The sequence below is a fragment of the Salvelinus namaycush genome, chromosome 15 (genome assembly GCF_016432855.1).
Source record: "Salvelinus namaycush isolate Seneca chromosome 15, SaNama_1.0, whole genome shotgun sequence".
Classification (NCBI taxonomy): domain Eukaryota; kingdom Metazoa; phylum Chordata; class Actinopteri; order Salmoniformes; family Salmonidae; genus Salvelinus; species Salvelinus namaycush.
This window is the reverse complement of record NC_052321.1, coordinates 33,471,266-33,491,628: the sequence shown is the minus strand read 5'-3', so window position 1 is coordinate 33,491,628 and position 20,363 is coordinate 33,471,266. Positions and strand designations below refer to the sequence as shown.

The window sequence follows — 20,363 nt, the reverse complement described above, 5'->3', positions numbered from 1 at the left end:
GTGCACCTGTTTTAATGATCATGTTTTTTAATCAGGTTCTTGATATGCCACACCTGTCAGGTGGATGGATTATCTTGGCAAAGGAGAATTGCTCATTAACAGGGATGTAACCAAATTTGAGAGAAATAAGCTTTTTGTGCATATGGAACATTTTGGGAAATGTTATTTCTGCTGCTGAAACATGGGACCAACACTTTACATGTTGTGTTATATTTTCGTTCAGTATAGATAAAGAAATATATGCTACTTATCCTTTCATGTTTGCATGCTTTCTCCTTTGAAATAAACGCTTCAAGGGGGGTGGCAGATATCAAAACGTGTAATCTTCTCTCATGTGAGTTCTTTACAGAATCTTCTTAAATCAAATAACATTTTATTGGTCACATACACATGGTTAGCAGATGTTATTGTGAGTGTAGCGAAATGCTTGTGCTTCTAGTTCAGCAATATCTAACAAGTAATATCTAACAATTCCACAACAAATACCTAATATACACAAATCTAAGTAAGGAATAAGAATATATAACTATATGGATGAGCAATGTAAGAGCGGCATAGACTAAGATACAATAGATAATATAGTATATACATATGAGTTGAGTAATGCAAGATATGTAAACATTATTAAAGTGACTAGTGTTCAATTTATTAAAGTGGCCAATGATTTGAAGTCTATGTTGGCAGCAGCCTTTCTGTGCTAGTTATGGCTGTTTAACAGTCTGGCCTCGAGATAGAAGCTGTTTTTCAGTCTCATGGTCCCAGCTTTGCACCTGTACTGACCTCGCCTTCTAGATGGTTGCGGGGTGAACAGGCAGTGGCTCGAGTGGTTGTTGTCCTTGATGATCTTTTTGGCCTTCCTGTGACATCGGGTGCTGTAGGTGTCCTGGAGGGCAGGTAGTTTGACCCCGGTGATGCATTGTGCAGACCTCACTAACCTCTGGAGAGACCTGCGGTTGTGGGCGGTGCAGTTGCCGTACCAGGCGGTGATACAGCCCGACAGGATGCTCTCAATTGTGCATCTGTAAAAGTTTTAGGTGGCAAGCCAAATTTCTTCAGCCTCCTGAGATTGAAGAGGCGCTGTTGTGTCTTCTTCACCACACTGTCTGTGTGGGTGGACCGTTTCAGTTTGTCAGTGACATGTACGCAGAGGAGCTTAAAAATGTCCACCTTCTCCAGTACTGTCCCATCGATGTGGATAGGGGGATGCTCCTCTGCTGTTTACTGAAGTCCACGATCATCTCCTCTGTTTTGTTGTTGAGTGAAGGTTATTTTCCTGACACCACTCTCCGAGGGCCCTCACCTCCTACCTGTAGGCTGTCTCGTCGTTGTTGGTAATCAAGCATACTACTGTTGTGTCGTCTGCTAACTGATTGAGTTGGTGGCGTGCATGGCCACGCAGTCATGGGTGAACCGGGAGTACAGTAGAGGGCTGAGCACACACCCTTGTGGGGCCACCGTGTTAAGGATCAGCGAAGTAGAAATTTTGTTTCTTACCTTCACCACCTGGGGGCGGCCTGTCAGGTGGTCCGAAACCCAATTGAACAAGGCAGGATTGAGACCCAGGGCCTCAAGCATAGAAAGGCCACATTGGTATTGTGTTCCTGTCGTGCCAAAGAAAAGTATCCAATAGATTTTTTTTCTTTATTTTTCTCTGTATTCAGCAGTTCCGAAGCATGTGTGTTGTGTAAAAAATGTAAAAAGGCCAATACTCCCTTGCGATGGAAGCTTTGTTTTTATGTTTCTTAAACTCAAAGCATGTCTTATATAGACCATACACACTGACATACTTTGGTTGTTGTGTTCCAGGAGGCTCTGTTCTTTAAAGAGAATGTGGCCCACCTGTATGGTGGAGGTCGTTTCTTCAACGCCACCTTCCAGGTGTCAGCGTGTACAGTGGCTGGTTGTGGGCCCTGGAGCCAGCCTGTACTGGTCATGCCCGCCTCAGGTCAGTGAGCCCCTCTCACTCTCCATTATAAGCCCTGTCACTCTAGTTGTTTTAAAACCTATGTTCCAAATTTGAAGGTGACAGGGTGTTGTGCTGTATGTAAAGCCAGTTTGTAATGGTGTGTGTGTGTGTGTGTGTTCCACACAGCATTGGCAGCCCAGATGCAGAGAGGCCATATGTGGGTGGGTCTTCTGTTGGGCCTGCTGGTGGCCACCATGGTCGGGCTTCTCTTGATAGTCCTAGTGCACCGCAGAGGGAAGGAGACACAGTTTGGGTATGCTACCATTGCTCTCTTACTAGACCAGGCCAAAGCCTTTCAAATAAACATTATTTTCTGTTTTAAATTAATTTGTATGGGCTGAAAGCAGTATTTTAATGAATTGACTGACCTACTGTAAACAGCTGCCAGCCCCCCCCCCCAAGTACACTGACTTTACATATAGGCCTATGGTCTACAGTATTTACCAGAATCAGAGGCATTGTTTGAATACTTTGACTGCAACCTACCTTCCTTTCATCCCTTCCTTAAAGTTATCACTGAGCTGACATGATTGGATGAGGGAAAGGAAGGTTTCCACTACATTCTTTTCACCAATGTCTTTGCCAGATCAGTAGATTACCCCAAGGAAGGAAGGATGCGTTTTAGAAGTATTCGAACAGGAGCGACTTTACTGCAAGGTTACTAAACCAAGGTAAAGCAGGAATAACATTGCAGTCATAAAGTATTCAAACAAGGCCTCTGATTCTGGTAGATACTGCAGACAGTAGGCCTGCCGGCGCCCATACAGTATGTGAATGCAGGACTCTGCTTGTCATTGCAGGTCTGTCTTCAAGCCCCCAGGGAATGAGCGCTTGGTGTCCTTCACTGCAGCCAGGTCATTCAACAGGACCTGCCCCGAGCTCCCAGAATCCAGCTGTAAGTAGTCAGGCATGTTTGGCTTGCGGCCTCCACAAATAAAGGTGCCGCCCTCTGTTGACACGTACTGTAGTCAGTGGACCTTGGTGGTGAATAATGAATTCAATCGGTCTCCCACCAGTGGACAGCTTGGGTATCAATAACGATCTAAAGGCCAAACTGCAAGACGTCCTGATCCCAGAAAGACTACTGACTCTCGGACACATGTTGGGAAAAGGTTAGTGAGGTCTTCCTTGTGTACTGTTTCTATACAAACTAGCTCACACCCTTAAAAGTGTTGACTGAAAGTAGACCTGTTGAAAAAATGTGGTAGATGCTGGCGACTGCAAAGGAAAACATTTACTAACGTCTGGCATGGCCTATAATCATGACTGTGTATTGCTAAATAACAAGGCAGACCTCATGTCTGTGTTGTGATGTTTTGGAATATGTTGAATTGTAACCAAAGTGTTTATTGTCCCAAGATTAATGTGCCAGTGATTATTATTATTATTATTTTTTTAATTCTGTGTTTGAGTAGGTGAGTTTGGCTCAGTGCGTGAGGCCTTCCTAAAGATGGAGGACAGTACTGTACAGAAAGTTGCAGTGAAGGTGCTCAAAAGTGAGTGAGCGACTATCGACTGTACATTTTAACTGCCTTTTTTATATGAATGTGTACAGTCAGTGGATATTACATTGAAACAGTTGAAAGTAGGGGTGCAAGTAGATTTCTTCCCGTTATGGAACTTCCTTTGTGTGCACACGCTTGGGCCTAATCATAGAATTACAGAATCCCTATTCATTTCAAAGGTACGCTGTAGGTCTAATAGTAAAAATTTGTTGTTTCACTTTTAAAATGTATTATCTTTTTATTTAAAAAAAAAAAGTGGCTTAAACACAACCGGTCATGATGTTTTCATCTGATTGTCAAACGGCTCCTATAAGCCTGGCGACCTGCGCACGTTTGTCCACTCTAAAAATATATATATTCCAGCATCCATACAGTGCACTGTGCACCTGCCATTTGATGAATGGAAAGAGACAGCTGTTACAAAACACCAAAAAGTGGAATGAATGACATTTGGCGATTTGTCAAAAAGGCGTAAACTTGTGTAACCTGAATTGATGCATCCACTGCTGTTTGCGTGCGTCTCAGTCTCGGCCACTCATCTCTGCCGTGGCAAAATGTCACTATATTGTCCAACCACACCGTATTTTGGAGCATACTTCCACACGTTTTCAAGTCCAGTCTCACCTTTTTAATGACACTGACATGTGGTAGGTAGGCTGATGATAGATAATGGTGTAATAACCTACAGTTCTTCTTGGCATCTTTTTAATTATTGTGATAGACTCATGTTTTACTGGTAGGCCTACGGCGTGCCCCCACTATTTATTTTGCCAGAACTCCATACCGACTTACTTTCACCCCTGATGTGAACTAATACGTCCTTGCAAGTAGTGATAACTTTTGATGTTTTCTGTCATTTTTTTCCATCAGCGGATATCAACTCATCATGTGATATTGAACAGTGCCTGATGGAGGCTTCTCATATGAAGGACTTCGATCATCCTAATGTCATCCAGCTCATTGGTTAGTAGTGAATAAAGAAACCCATGACTTGGGCCAACTTTTATTTCAATTAAATTCATTACAACTTTATTTACGAAAGGCATTGCCAGATTACAAATAATAATATCTTCTACAAACGGGTACAAGTAGGCTACTTAGGTTCAGAGAAAGAGTTGTAACTGTGTCATTACAGCAACTCAATGCAGTGAGTTGTTGATTAAATATATTTTGGTCCTCCAGGAGTGAGTTTGCACAGTCGGCCTCAGCAACGGTTGCCCATCCCCATGGTTATTCTGCCATTCATGAAGCACGGGGACCTTCACACATTTCTGCTCTTGTCCCGCCTTGGAGACGAGCCCTTTGTGAGTGCCCCCTAAACATTTTAAACACACTTGTATGCATACTAAAATAGATACACTGAGTGTACAAAACATTAGCAACACTTTCCTAATATTGAGTTGCACCCCCTTTTGCCTTCAGAACAGCCTCAATTTGTCGGGGCATGGACTCCACAAGGTGTTGAAAGCGTTCCACAGGGATGCTGGCCCATGTTGACTCCAATGCGTCCCACAGTTGTGTCCAGTTGGCTGGATGTCCTTTGCGTGGTGGACCATTCTTGATACACACGGTAAACCGTTGAGCGTGAAAAACTCAGCAGTGTTGCAGTTCTTGTCACACTCAAACCGGTGGGCCTGACACCTACTACCATACCCCGTTCAAAGGCTCTTAAAACTTTTGTCTTGCCCATTCACCCTCTGAATGGCATACATACACAATACATGTCTTAATTGTCTCAAGGCTTAAAACTCCTTTAACTGGTCTCCTCCCCTTCATCTACACTGATTGAAGTGGATTTAACAGGTAACATCAATAAGGGATCATAGCTTTCACCTGGACAGTCTGTCATGGAAAGAGCAGTTGTTACTAATGTTTTGTACACTAACCCTATAACACCATCTATAATACATTTCTGCCCAATGTGTGTCCAGAGAACTCAAGAATGTGTGTCCAGAGAACTCAAGGTCTTCTACTGTTACATTTGACAGTTTACATACAGAATGTTTTAAATGATTTCTTTATTTCCTGTTATGGACTAGAGGAAAGACAAGGTTGACCTGTGGGCCCAAATTATTATTTATTTTCATAGTAGACTTTTTGTATAGGTTCAAATCATGTTTTAACAAAATGTTGCTGTCTCTCCCTTACAGACCGTGTCACTGCAGATGCTCATACAGTTCATGTTGGACATCACTCGTGGAATGGCGTACCTGAGCAACAAAAGCATCATACACAGAGATCTGGCTGCGCGCAACTGCATGTGAGAATCTACGAGCACAGTAGACTGTGGCTTTGTCCCAAATGGCACCCTATTCCCTGTAGGGCCCTGGTCAAAACTAGTGCACTAAATGGGGAATATGGCAACATTTGAGATGGCAACCCGTCACTTTACTCTTTCCTAACTTGTACTCCCTCTAATATGGTTTACACTGAATTTACTAGAGCGTTATCTTGCCTGTAGGTTAGATTGTGACCATCTCCTCTCCTTTGTTCATAGGCTTAGTGAAAACTTGACAGTCTGCGTGGCAGACTTTGGGCTGTCAAAGAAAATCTACAGTGGCGACTACTACAGACAAGGATCTGTCTCAAAGCTGCCTGTCAAGTGGATAGCACTGGAGAGCCTTGCTGACAATGTCTACACTACTCAGAGTGATGTGGTATATACAAAGATGGACGCACCCTCATAGTGGTCACAGTACACACAAACTCGGATCCCCATACTTGAAATCCTCTTTGTGAAAAGGATTACATTTGTGTGTTGTAATGCAATTCAATGCATCGTGGATAAGATGTTGATTTTGTTTCCAGACCAATCAATTTCATGTTTGAATTTTTAAACCATGTAGTGGCCACAGAAGTTCACTGACTGGGTCCCTGTTTAATAGATAATATGTTGATTTATGTTTTTGGAACTGTCAATTACTTATTTTTGCCTTTTTAGTGGCCCCAGAAGTTAATTGACTGACTCCGTTTTCCCACAGTGGGCGTTTGGAGTCACCATGTGGGAGATCATGGCACGGGGGCAGACCCCTTACCCCGGGGTGGAGAACTCTGAAATCTACGAGTACCTCATCAAGGGAGAGAGGCTCAAACAGCCACCTGACTGCCGAGACGACATGTGAGTGGTCCACTGGGTCTGATAGAAAATTCTCTGGCGTTGAAAATCAGCCTGCAAGGCCTTCATCAGAACTGATGGGATCGGTGCTATACTTTTCAAATGACTAAAACAATCTAATTATCATCATTGGTGCCAGATGAATGAAAATGATTTAATGAGTTTGTATATTTTACTGCCTATTTAACCAGGTAACTCATTGAGAACACATTACTTTACAATAACGACCTGACAGTTCAAATCGTCTTCCTCTCTTTTCCCAGTTACGAGATCATGCATAGCTGCTGGAGCCCTGTTCCCAAGTGCCGCCCCAGTTTCCTGCACCTGATTGACCAGCTGGAGGGGCTGTGGGCCAGCCTATCCCCAGGGCCTAGCTGCATTAAGGAGGCCCTTCTCTACGTTAACCTGGAGAATGACAAGGGGGAGCAGGGGGCAGGGGCACTGGGCCCAAGGAAGGACCCCTTGTGGTCAGGAATGCCCTGGCAGTGTGTGGGGATGGAGGAAGATGAGAAAGACTGGCTCGTGGCGTCTTCTGAGGCAGCTCTGGCTGTCGGTGGAGACTACCGCTACATCATCGGTCCTACCTGTAATGGCACTGAAGAGGACGGTGGTAGGCAGGGGGACTCGATGGATACCTTGCAGCAAGACGTTAGGGATGAGGAATATGAAGATGCGTTCATTAATGTGTGATTTTAAATTTCAACCACCATGCTGCCTCCCCTGCCCTGTCCCCCTTAACTGACCTTGTGTACAGATTTCACAGACTGGCAAGTTGGTTGTGGAGGGTTGCTCACTCACTACTGTCCTCCATTGAAGTTTCTGAAAACGAATGGATGCTCACCAGCATGACTTAACGGAGCAGAATTGGATTGAAGTTCATATCACTTAACTTTTCTACCCATTTTTATTTCCAGTTATTCTGTCTTTTTGTACATTAAACTATGACTTTACACCAAGACACACACAATCAGCCTTACTATTACATTGACAAAAAGCATAGTATATTTTAGATCTTGACTGATACAGTTCACTTTTCAATGGAAAACTCACTGACAGAGGCATTATTTAGTCTGTAGATTTGTACCTTTTGATGTTTTAGGGACTGAATTTATTAACAAATGCTGCCTACATCCTTAGTGTGCACTGTACTGTAGGTATTGAACATTGGTATTTGCTGCTTTGCAAATTTACTCCCTTTCATACCCTAAACTCAATATAATAAGCAGCTCCAGTCCAAAAGCCTCTATCACACTCGTTCTTATTTAACATTATAATATTTTAATGGGACCACAACTGTTATAATGCTTTAAAGCAGTGGTCACCAATCTGAGTTGAGATCACTTTGAGTCCAAAAGCAAGACGAGATCTACCGAACAGTACTGTAGCAATGAGGTCTGTGCAGTAGGCTTTAGGCATATTATATTTGCTTCAATTGCCCTGCCAATGTTCAACAATTTTACTGAATTACAGTTCATATAAGGAAATCAGTCAATGGAAAAATGAATTATGCCCTAATCTCTGATTTCACATGACTGGGCAAGCACGCAGCCATGGATGGGCATAGGCCCGCCCACTGGGGAGCCAGGCCCAGTCAATCAGAAGGGTTTTATTACAGACAGAAATACTCCTCAGTGTATCTGCTGTCCAGGTAGCTGGTCTCCGATGATCCCGCAGGTGAAGACGCTGGAAGTGGAGGTCCTGGGCTGGTGTGGTTACACGTGGTCTGTGTTTGTGAGGCCTGGCAACAGCTCTGGTGGACATTCCTGCAATCAGCATGCCAATTTCACACTACCTCAACTGTGACATTGTGTGACAACTGCAGCACAAGGTGCACTTGTGTAATGATCATGCTGTTTAATCAGCTTCTTGATATGCAACACCTGTCAGGTGGATGGATTATCTTGGCTTAAAGAGAAATGCTCAATAACAGGGATGTAAACAAATGTGTGCACAAAATTTGAGAGAAGCTTTGTGCATATGGGACATGTCTGGGATCTTTTTTTCAGCTCATGAAACATGGGACCAACACTTTACATGTGGTGTTTTTATTTTTGTTCAGTGTATATTTCAAAATGTGAGGTAGGCTACATGATCACACCAGCAATAGATCAGTTGTATTACTTGTAAGGCACAGCTGAGTGAGCATATATTTTAACTAATAAATAAAAAGCAGACTGAGGGTTCGCCTCTCAACATCCCCCTTCTCTCCCTTTCTTCCACTGACACTGACCAAATAGGGACAGTCTTCCAGCTGATGGCAAAACTCGAGTCGCACCGCATAATTTCTGCCTCATGCACAAATTCATGTTGTTACTCCTAAGAACTATTTTAATAGCATATAAAAAGTGTTGAGTAAGAACTTAAACTCACTCAAAAACAGCTCTTTGCTGTATTCGTTGACATTCTCTCTAGTCATGGTTTGAAATCTCACAGTATCAACTTTGCTGTAGGTTATTTTTTAAATATATATATATTTTTTTAACTTGTGCTACTTTACTGCAGACACTTATCTGAGCCATCAGATTAGCCAGCGGTAGGCCTATATAGCACTTTGCTCTCCAGGCTCGCTGGGAAAGCAAAGTTAGTACCTTCAGACACATGAAATGGTTCAAAATGGGAACACTTCACCTTCCCGGCGCACAGGGCAGCTGAATCGCGTGCACCTACCGTCTCACTACTAAAATATTAAATAGGAACGCAAGGCTTTATCGCAGTTTTTTTTACAGAAATGTTTGGAGATCGAACAGTCCATGGCGATGACTGGTTGGTGACCACTGACTTAAAGGGATACTTCGGGATTTTTGCAATGAGACCTTTTTTTATCTAAACTCAGCAAAAAAAGAAAGTCCCTTTTTCAGGACCCTGTCTTTCAAAGTAAATTCGTAAAAATCCAAATAACTTCACAGATCTCCATTGTAAAGGGTTTAAACACTGTTTCCCATGCTTGTTCAATGAACCATAAACAATTAATGAACATGCACCTGTGGAACGGTCGTTACGACACTAACAGCTTACAAACGGTAGGCAATTAAGGTCACAGTTATGAAAACGTAGGACACTAAAGAGGCCTTTCTACTGACTCTGAAAAACACCAAAAGAAAAATGCCCGGGGTCTCTGCTCATCTGCGTGAACATGTCTTAGGCATGCTGCAAAGAGGCATTAGGACTGCAGATGTGGCCAGGGCAATAAATTGCAATGTCTGTACTGTGAGACGCCTAAGACGGCGCTACAGGGAGACAGGACGGACAGCTGATCGTCCTCGCAGTGGCAGACCACGTGTAACAACACCTGCACAGGATCGGTACATCCGAACATCACACCTGCGGGACAGGTACAGGATGGCAACAACTGCCCGAGTTACACCAGGAACGCACAATCCCTCCATCAGTGCTCAGACTGTCCGCATTAGGCTGAGCGAGGCTGGACTGAGGGCTTATAGGCCTGTTGTAAGGCAGGTCCTCAATAGACATCACCGGCAACAATGTCTCACCTATGGGAACAAACTCACCGTCGCTGGACCAGACAGGACTGGCAAAAAGTGCTCTTCACTGACGAGTCGTGGTTTGGTCCCACCAGGGGTGATGGTCGGATTCACGTTTATTGTCGAAGGAATGAGCGTTACACCGAGGCCTGTACTCTGGAGCGGGAACGATTTGGAGGTGGAGGGTCCATCATGGTCTGGGGCGGTGTGTCACAGCATCATCGTACTGAGCGTGTTGTCATTGCAGGCAATCTCAACGCTGTGCGTTACAGGGAAGACATCCTCCTCCCTCATGTGGTACCCTTCCTGCAGGCTCATCCTTACATGACCCTCCAGCATTACAATGCCACCAGCCATACTGCTCGTTCTGTGCGTGATTTCCTGCAAGACAGGAATGTCAGTGTTCTGCCATGGCCATTGAAGAGCCCGGATCTCAATCCCATTGAGCACGTCTGGGACCTGTTCGATCGGAGGGTGAGGGCTAGGGCCATTCCCCCCAGAAATGTCCGGGAACTTGCAGGTTCCTTGGTGGAAGAGTGGGGTAACATCTCACAGCAAAAACGGGCAAATCTGGTGCAGTCCACGAGGAGGAGATGCACTGCAGTATTTAATGCAGCTGGTGGTCACACCAGATACTGACTGTTACTTTTGATTTTGACCCCCCTTTGTTCAGGGACACATGATTCAATTTCTGTTAGTCACATGTCTGTGGAACTTGTTCAGTTTGTCGCAGTTGTTGAATCTTGTTATGTTCATACAAATATTTACACATGTTAAGTTTGCTGAAAATAAACGCAGTTGACAGTGAGAGGACGTTTTCTTTTTTTGCTGAGTTTACTTCCCCAGAGTCCGATGAAATCATGGATACCATTTTTATGTCGGTGCATGCCGTTTGAAGGAAGTTTCTAACTAGCATTAGAGCAATGACTTGAAGTCATAGGAGATACCCATAGACTTCGTCATTGCGCTAATGCTAGTTAGCATTTGCTCACAAAACTGCCTCCAACTTCCTTCATACTGGACACGGAGACATAAAAATGGTATCAACAACCTTCCTCTGACTCTGGAAAGTAGATAACGTTGTATGTATTCAAGAACTAATTTTACCAGTGTGAATATGGATATTATGATCTGTTAAGACATTAGCCTGATAAAACGGGAGTCTGTCGTTCACTGATGTTCAAAATGCTTACAGACACCTTTGATTTTGTTTATAGGCTATGGGATATCAAGGGACATGTTTTAATATGTATATTTTCTATGTAGTTTTTGTATATTGTTATAAAAATAATTTCCATAGATACAACCCAGATCATTAAAAACAGAGACTTATGAAGCTGATGCTTTGTGATACTCTGACCAGTCCATCCTTACCAGCCTGTGCCTAGTTGTTTTGAGATTTGTACATAAAGCTACAATGTAATTGTCACCTCAAGTGTAAGTAAATAAAAAGTATTGGTTGTTTCATCATCATATGGTATATTTAAGCAATAAGGCTGAGGGGGTGTGGTATATGGCCACTATACCACGGCTAAGGGCTGTTTTTACGCACAACACAAGTGCTAGGACACAGCCCTTAGCCGTGGTATATTGGCCATATATCACAAACCCCCGAGGTGCCTTATTGCTATTATAAACTGGTTACCAACATAATTAGAGAAGTAAAAATAAATGTTTTGTCATACCCATGGTATAAGGTCTGATATACCACGTCTTTCAGCCAATCAGCATTCAGGGCTCGAACCACCCGGTTTAAAATTGTCTTTATACCCGGGAGAGCTTGGAACTCCAACACTCACCCTCAGCCTAACTTCTATGTGCCCCAGCTGATCTGGAGAAATGTAGTTAGTTATTTTATTGTAAATTGTCAGATACTAACCACGTTTTCATGCAGTAAAGTAATTGTATAAAAAAATATCATGACTGCTGTGATGGAAACAGGGAGTTTTGGTACAATTTCATAAATGCAGACAGAATTTGTTTATTCGACATGGTGGGATCTTTTTGTGTCGGTAAAATGAATTATGCGAGAAATGGCGGTAGAAACAACTTTAAGCTCAAATATTGATATGATAAACATATTAAAGTAAACTTGGGAGTCACGTGATGGTGTGTGTGTGATCCTCCCACTACGACTCGGCAAACCATGTAGTGTATTAGGCTACAGATTATTATTAATTTCACAGGGCAGTGAAAGTCCACGGTGATCTTGATCCTCCTTCTCCAATAAATATTGAGGGTCTTACTCTGGTGACCAGATGATTGATACTTGACTGCTGGTTGACAGAAAATATTCCGGCTTTTATCCATAATAATCTCATGCTGTTGGCTAGAGCGCACGTGCCAAGACCAGAGTAGGCGCATTTTCTATTTAACACAAAATGATCCGTAGAGTTAAATGCGATGGAATCACAGATTTTTATTGGGTACATGAAAACATAAGCGAAAAACTTTTTGGCAACAAGTCTGTTTTGGGGAAGCACACCAATGGTTGGAAAATGCATTTCTTTTCTTTTTGTGGATTATTTTACATTTTCGCATGAAAATCTGTCTCCAATTGGATGGAAACCTAGCTACTGAGATTTATATTTTATCCCAATCCCTCCAGACACACACACAGAGAGAAAGAGAGAGTGGACAGGACATGGTCAGCCTGGAGCAGTTTAGGGATAAAGTGCCTTGCTCAAAGATACAACTGCCAGGAGATGGCATCAATGATTTGATACCTGGCACCCTCCAATTGCTGGCTCATATCCCGCCAGATTTCCCTGAGACCCGGGATTCGATCCTGCCTCTAACTGCTATCCCATATAAACCCTTCATAAATTCAGAATATATTTGCAAATGACTGAAATCTGCCAATGTGCCCTTGAGCAAGACATGTAACCCTAATTGCTCCAGTAAGTCGCTCTAGAGGGTCTGCTAAATGACTAAAATGTAAATGCATATTTCCTGTCATGTCATGGGGCCCCCATTGATTTTGTTATGTTTGAATCACTCAGATAGCGTATGCCTTGTTCTTATACTATGGCAAAATGTGTAGAATCCCAGAAATCGACCTTTAAAACCGTAAAATGTTCTCTCAGCCCCATGGCAAAATGTGTAGAATTGCAGCTTGTCCCCCCCCCACGCTAACATTACTACCGCTGCTGAAAAGAATCCTAGGGGAAACACTGCATTTCAACTGCCTCGAATTTAGTATAACTGTCTTTTGGGTGCAGGTTGATTGCCATCTTAAGCGGCGGTCCAATTCACAAACGTTGCCCCCTAGGCCCTCGATTTAGCTCGAGGGAGCAAGTGAAGAACTTTGGCTGCATTCCAAACACTTAAAAGACACACCGGTTTAATGCAAACTGTTGTCGTATCAAACTCCGATGGCAGCGAAGTGTCAAACGTAATCAACAGGGGCTGCATTTTCGGCATGTGAGACATAATGACGCTAGCTTGCTAAAACACATATATATATATATATATATATAGATGACATTGATTTTAGCGTTGGCAATACAACATATAGGCTCCTAGCTTCATAAACATGTATTGGAATTATGAAATGTATTGGAATAATTGACCAAAACTATACATCTAGCTAGCTATATGGGTAACTGTAGCTAGCTACATTAGCTTGCTAGGGACATTAATAGCTTGAGGTTGGTTGCTTTTAAGCCGAACTTCAAGATTTCCACCAAGGACGTTGCCTCTTCGATCATCACTCCCCCTCGCTTGGGCAAGGTACATTTGAGGTAGCTACACTCGTATGTGATGATGTAAAACGTCATTCAAGGGCTGAAGGTTTAGGACCGATGGCTGTCTAATTTGCGTCTGGACTGCAGCCAAGTCTTCTTACATCGTCTGACTAGTTATGGCTGACTAGCTACGGATTATTCCCCTAACTATCTGGCTACCACCCGACTACTCAACCCTGCACTTTAGAGGATGCTGCCCTATAAACATAGACATGGAATCACTGCCCACTTGAATAATTGAACACTAGTCACTTTAATGTTTACATACTGCTTTGCTCATCTCATGTGTATATACTGTATTTAGTCCATGCTACTCCGACATTGCTCGTCCTAATATTTATATATTTCTTAATTCCATTCGTTTACTGTTAGACGTGTGTATTGTTGTGAATTGTTAGATACTAACGTTGCTGCACTGTTGGAGCTAGGAACACAAGCATTTCGCTACACCCGCAATAACTTCTGGTAAATATGTGTATGTGACCAATACAATTAGATTTGAAAACACCAAGTTGAAATGCAGTTACAGTTTAGTCGGTTTCAACCTGGTTATAGCTGGTTGGCTAGCACATGTCCCCCGAATAAGCATGCCCACGGGCTTTGTCTGTCGTTACGTGTACAGTCGACATGTTCAATTTGGATTATATTTATACCCCAACCATTCTGTCTTTGTTGGAAGGCCACCTACCAAAAAGCGGGGAGTTTCAAATCTCCACATGGCGGCGTTCCGTACCACCTCAGCATGCATGTTCTCCCTCCGTTTTGAATCATGTGATACAAAGGCGCTGAGTCTGCGCAGAAAGACCTGAACGTGCATCCGCGGAGCTGTGACGTCTTTCTACAGCACGCATGATTCCTCCAGATGGGAGATGCGAGGTACTGTATATTATGCTTTCAACTGAGGAAAAGGAAGGGATTACACAAGGAATCGACGACTACCATCGCATATTTTGATCCATTAAAATGTGCAAAAGGTAATCTATGTGTTTGGTGAAGCACATGATCCCGTCGAGAAAGACTAAGTTGATATTGCAAGCTCCAAGTCTTCTCTTTCTAGTCTGAGGATGTGGCCACCATGTTGACTTGGGAATCAGGCGCCATTGAATTCGATCGTGTTGTTGGCAAGGCTTTAGTGCTTAGGCCTTGCAGGCCCAAGCCACGTTTTTAGTCACCGCAGTGCATGGCATCGAGGCCATTTGCAGTGAAGGATTTCTATCTACTTAAAAGTAAAGGACATACCATACGTGGTGTTGTCAACAAACACCACAATGTATGCGATTACGGTGCGCGGGCGATACAGTAGGTCCGCCAGGATCATGTTTGTTTACCTGGGTTGTCTCGTATGGTAATGCAAAATGGCCGCCGTGAGTTCTTTGATTTCACGATAATATCGCTGTCTTTTAGAAATGGACACGCTTTGTGTCCGTAGCATACGTACGGTATACGGTAGTCATTCGAGATGTCCCATCAAACGTTTTCTCTATAACATTAGAAGGTTCAAGTACCCTACAGTAGGCTGCTATTTCATAACTTGACCCTGAAACGAATTATTCAAGTAAGTCGACGACTTGTTTTTTTAGTGTGTCCATTTTCGATCAAAACATTGATGTCAACATCACATTTCCTGTGAAAAATATGATTTTCTCTTATTTTTCAGGCCACGTGAGAGAGGCTAAATTATCTTCAATAATAGCCTAGGCAGCCATGCTGGGCGCTGGAGCTGCACTATGGTCTAGGATTCCTCGTACATAAAGCATCCTCCATTCATATGTGCACTGTCTTAATAAAACACTGTTTTCCAACACCATTTTAGGATTTTCGGACGTTCAGCCAAGGTTGTGCAACATAAGTTGTCTGAAAATGGTGATGCAAAATTGTATTTTATTAAAGATGTACTCCGGTACTTTGGCAACTAAAGGTATTTTTTAAACCTCCCGCTTTGGGCTGGATGTGTCAGTGTAGTTAATACATGCATAATCTATTAACCAAATTACTTTTTTTACCTCAATTAGCAATGAAATCCATAGTTTGAAAGCGACTGAAGCTGTACCACGCCATTCCCCCTACATTTCCTGCATTTGAGTGACTGCTAGTAAGAGGCCTACCCAGTGTTATCCCATGAGGTTGCAGGGCGGACACAGCAGAGAGAGGGGGAGCGCTCAATGACGTGGTGCACATATCCGCGTATATGTGATGTAGTATGCAATTTTTGGGGACCACTTTTGTCTCGTCAGTGCTACGTTCAGAACTACTGGCTTAAAAGTATAAAAAAAGTACCGGAGAATCTTTTTAGACGGTACCACAGAGATGGATAGAGGGGTACTTCTAGTGGCCAAAAGGCTGTTTTAGCATGGGTAGCGCCATTGAAGGATTCCACCATTTTAATGTATTCAACTGCTTGGGATTTCCAACTTAGTTTGCACTACTTTGCACCCTGAATAGAGGATGCTTTATGTGTGAGCTGGTACACGAGTGTATTACGGGCTGGGCACATCAATCCTAGTACAGATCTATCACCTATCGGCTGCCAAGGCTACTTCAATAATAGGCCTACATTTAGGCCTATAACCAATCAATTTCCTTAGCTATCAGTAGTAAACTGGGAGTTTAATTAAATGCATGTTCATGTGTTATCGTTTTGATGATTAAATTACAAGACTGATCTACAGTTCTTTGATGTGCTTCTTTTATTGTGTTTAACTTTATTGCTTATTATCTATTGATACATTTTGGTTTGTATTTATTCATAGTTGCATAATGTCCAAATATCTATGACTCATGCATTTTTATACTATGTTGTAATTTAGCTTAGTAGTCATCATTTGTAATTAATTTGTCATTTCCAAAGTAAGCAAATGTTTTGAGAAATGCGTGTAAAAGTGTGATTTCTCAACGGTTCACGTTTTTTTGTTGCCATTCTAATAATTTACCTAAATAGCCTTCACACCGTTAAGGGCCGATAGGGCTGGGCGATATAGCGAATTAATGTTTTTGCGCGAGAATAATGGTTTTTGTTGTTTTTTGTTTTTATGAGAGTTCAGGTCCACTTGTTCTCTTGTATTTTTGATCTCGTCTCCGTCCTAACAATGGGGGTCGTTGTCCCAAAGACGGGAAGGCCGGCTCATAGAAACACATTGGCCTTCTTTTGGACAGATTTTAGCGAGAGTGAAACCTCTCGCGTTGTTTCTTTCTCTATGGTTTACAAACACACCAAGCCCCTCGCCCTGCCTCTCACGCCAACAAAGTTGAAAGATCACATCTTCCTCTCTGGCAAGCGGTTTCACCTCGCTGTTTGAGTTTTGGCATGCTGAGGTTCTGTATGGTAGTCTATGTCAGCCGTGTTAAAGGAACAAGGACAGTTAGGGGGACAGTGACAGGAGATGTTATGCATAACAAATGTGAAACTAGGTAATGCAAATGTGTATTGTGTACACATTTGCATCACCGTTTCACATTTGTTATGCATAACATAACATCCCCTGTCACTGTCCCTCTAACTGTCCTGAGTTGTTCCCTTAACATGGCTGATATAAATTACTATACAGAACCTCAGCATGCCAAAACTACCCAAATTGCTTGCAGATCATACACTACTAAAACGAGAATATCAGAGAACGTTGGTTCTGGAAAATGAATGTTCAGTTTGTCATTGGTACCACGTACCGTTAGCTGTATTTTATTCAGACTTATACTAGCTGTCTAGTCTGTGTTTTATAAATGTGCAATAAGCATAAAACACAATTATATAAGGAATTGGCAACTCTTCATTCTGAGAAATAAGGTAGGACTCTTGATTTCAACATCTGAAAATAGTGGACAGGCTAACATGCTTTTCAAATAGTTGGAGACAGACACAAGGGTGTGTTCATAACAATTAAATGGTTCAACCTTGTTAGCTAGCAAATAGATCCTATTTGGCTAAATATGAAATATAAAGATTAGCTGGCTAATCACTAGCATGTGGGCTTGAGAGGTTGTTGAGACCTGTGTTAGTTTTCTAAAGCCTAATGCCTGCTACAAGAAGTTAGTCATTATTAGTGAATGTGCATTATGCATGGTTCTAGTTACATTTGTAACAAAAAAGGGCTTTTTCATAGACTTGAAAGCCAGATCAGTTATTGCAAAAAAGGAAGTTAATCTATTTTGATGAAATAATTATATTATTACGCTGTGTTATGGTTGTGGAAGGCTTATATTTATCCTATGTATAACAATCCCTGGATTAATTGATGTGGTGCACATATCTGCATATATGCGATGTAGTACGCTATTTTTGGGGATCACTTTTGGCTCGTGAGTGCTATGTTCAGAACTGCTGGCTAAAAAGTATAAAAAAAGTACCGGAGAATCTCTTTTTAGACAGTACCACAGAGATGGATAGAGGGGTACTTCTAGTGGCCAAAATGCTGTTTTAGCATGTGCTGCGCCATTGAAGGCTACCACCATTTTAATGTAGTCAACTGGGTGGGACTTCCAACTTCATTGGCTGATCCCTCAGTCATGTCGAACCAGGTCCAAGGCTTATATTTATCCTAGGTATAACTTCACAAACCCAGGATTCATTAGATTATTGCTGTCTGTACTGCAGTGTATTTTATCTTTAATTGTACAACAACACTTATTATTTAGAACATTTAAAAAATCTAGATATACAGTGCCTTCTGAAACTATTCAGATCCCTTGACTTTTTCCTTTATTTTGTTAGGTTACAGCCTTATTCTAAAATGTATTAAATTGTTTTCCCCTCATCAATCTACACACAACCCATAATGACAAAGCAAAAACAGGTTTATATAAATGTTTTGCTAATGGGGGAAATAAAATTGAAATATGACATTTTCATAAGTTTACAGACCCTTTACTCAGTACTTTGTTGAAGTACCTTTTTTGGCAGCGATTACAGCCTCAAGTCTTCTTGGGTATGACGCTACAAGCTTGGCACACCTGTATTTGGTGAGTTTCTCCCATTCTTCTCTGCAGATCCTCTCAAGCTCTGTCAGGTTGGATGGGGAGCATTGCTGCACAGTTATTTTAAGGTCTCTTCAGAAATGTTCGATTGGGTTCAAGTCCAGGCTCTGGCTGGGCCACTCAAGGTCATTGAGACTTGTCCCGAAGCCACTCCTGCATTGTCTTGGTTGTGTGCTTATGGTCATGTCCTGTTGGAAGTTGAACCTTCGCCCCAGTCTGAGGTCCTGAGCGCTCTGGAGCAGGTTTTCATCAAGGATCTCTGTGCTTTGCTCCGTTCATCTTTGCCTTGATCCTGACTAGTCTCCCAGTCCCTGCCACTGAAAAATATCCACACAGCATGATGCTGCCACCACCATGTTTCACCGTAGGTATGGTGCCAGGTTTCCTCCAGATGTGACGCTTGGCATTCAGACCAAAGACTTCAATCTTGGTTTCATCAGACCAGAGAATCTTGTTTTAGGTGCCTTTTGGCAAACTCCAAGTGGGCTGTGCCTTTATACTGAGGAGTGGCTTCCGTCTGGCCACTCTACCATAAAGGCCTGATTGGTGGTGCAGAGATGGTTGTCCTTCTGGAAGGTTCTCCCATCTCCACAGAGGAACTCTAGAGCTCTGTCAGAGTGACCACCGTGTTCTTCGTTACCTCCCTGACCAAGGCCCTTCTCCCATGACTACTCAGTTTGGCCGGGCGGCCAGCTTTAGAAAGAGTCTTGGTGGTTCTGTACTTCTTCCATTTAAGAATGATGGAGGCCACTGTGTTCTTGCGGACCTTCAATGCTGCAGATATTTTTTTGGTACCCTTCCCCAGATCTGTGCTTGGACACAGTCCTGTCTCAGAGCTCTACAGCCAATTCCTTTAACCTCATGGCTTGGTTTTTGCTCTGACATGCACTGTCAACTGTGGGACCTTTTATAGACAGATGTGCGTGCCTTTCCGAATTATGTCCAATAATTTAATTTACCAAAGATGGACTCCAATCAAGTTGTAGAAACAGCTCAAGAATGATCAATGGAAACAGGATGCACCTGAGCTCAATTTTGAGGCTCATTGCAAAGGGTTAGAATACTTATGTACATTTTGTTTTTATTTTTAATATATTTGCAAAAATTTCTAAACCTGTTTTGGGGGTATTGTGTGTAGATTGCTGAGCATTTCAATTTTATTCAATCCATTTTAGAATAAGGTTGTAACATAACATAATGTGGAAAAAGTCAAGAGGTCTGAATACTTTCCGAAGGCACTGTACATCTTCCTTTCTGCCCTGGGGAATGTTATAGTTCCTCTCAAAGCTTAAAGGGATACTTTGGGATTTTGGCAATGAACCCGTTTATCAGGTGGACTCATAGATACCATTTTTATGTCTGCCTCCATTATGAAGGAAGTTTGAGGTAGTTTTGCCAGCCAGCTCTAACTAGCATTAGCATAAGGACTGGACTTCTATGATAACAGCTAGCATGCCAGAATACTCTAGAGATCTGTCAATATAAGGTAGCAGTATGAGGTGATTTGGCTAGCTAGAGAATTGGTAAAAGCCTGGTAACTCATTTGCTAATTTGTTTCCTCTTTTAAATTTAATGTGGATT

General features: G+C 42.4%; 1 protein-coding gene across 1 annotated transcript in view; it reads left to right on the top strand.

Moving 5' to 3' along the window:
- tyro3 (TYRO3 protein tyrosine kinase) overlaps nucleotides 1-8,784 on the top strand; it is a 29,272-nt gene extending 20,488 nt beyond the window's left edge. Inside the window, exons 9-19 of the mRNA XM_039009802.1 lie at nucleotides 1,807-1,945; nucleotides 2,093-2,219; nucleotides 2,767-2,861; nucleotides 2,983-3,078; nucleotides 3,382-3,462; nucleotides 4,342-4,434; nucleotides 4,654-4,775; nucleotides 5,622-5,731; nucleotides 5,969-6,128; nucleotides 6,453-6,589; nucleotides 6,850-8,784. Of these exons, the coding sequence (XP_038865730.1) occupies nucleotides 1,807-1,945; nucleotides 2,093-2,219; nucleotides 2,767-2,861; nucleotides 2,983-3,078; nucleotides 3,382-3,462; nucleotides 4,342-4,434; nucleotides 4,654-4,775; nucleotides 5,622-5,731; nucleotides 5,969-6,128; nucleotides 6,453-6,589; nucleotides 6,850-7,276 (1,587 nt within the window). The 3' untranslated portion in view covers nucleotides 7,277-8,784. The remainder of the gene's footprint in view (nucleotides 1-1,806; nucleotides 1,946-2,092; nucleotides 2,220-2,766; nucleotides 2,862-2,982; nucleotides 3,079-3,381; nucleotides 3,463-4,341; nucleotides 4,435-4,653; nucleotides 4,776-5,621; nucleotides 5,732-5,968; nucleotides 6,129-6,452; nucleotides 6,590-6,849) is intronic.
- Nucleotides 8,785-20,363: the final 11,579 nt, after the last annotated feature.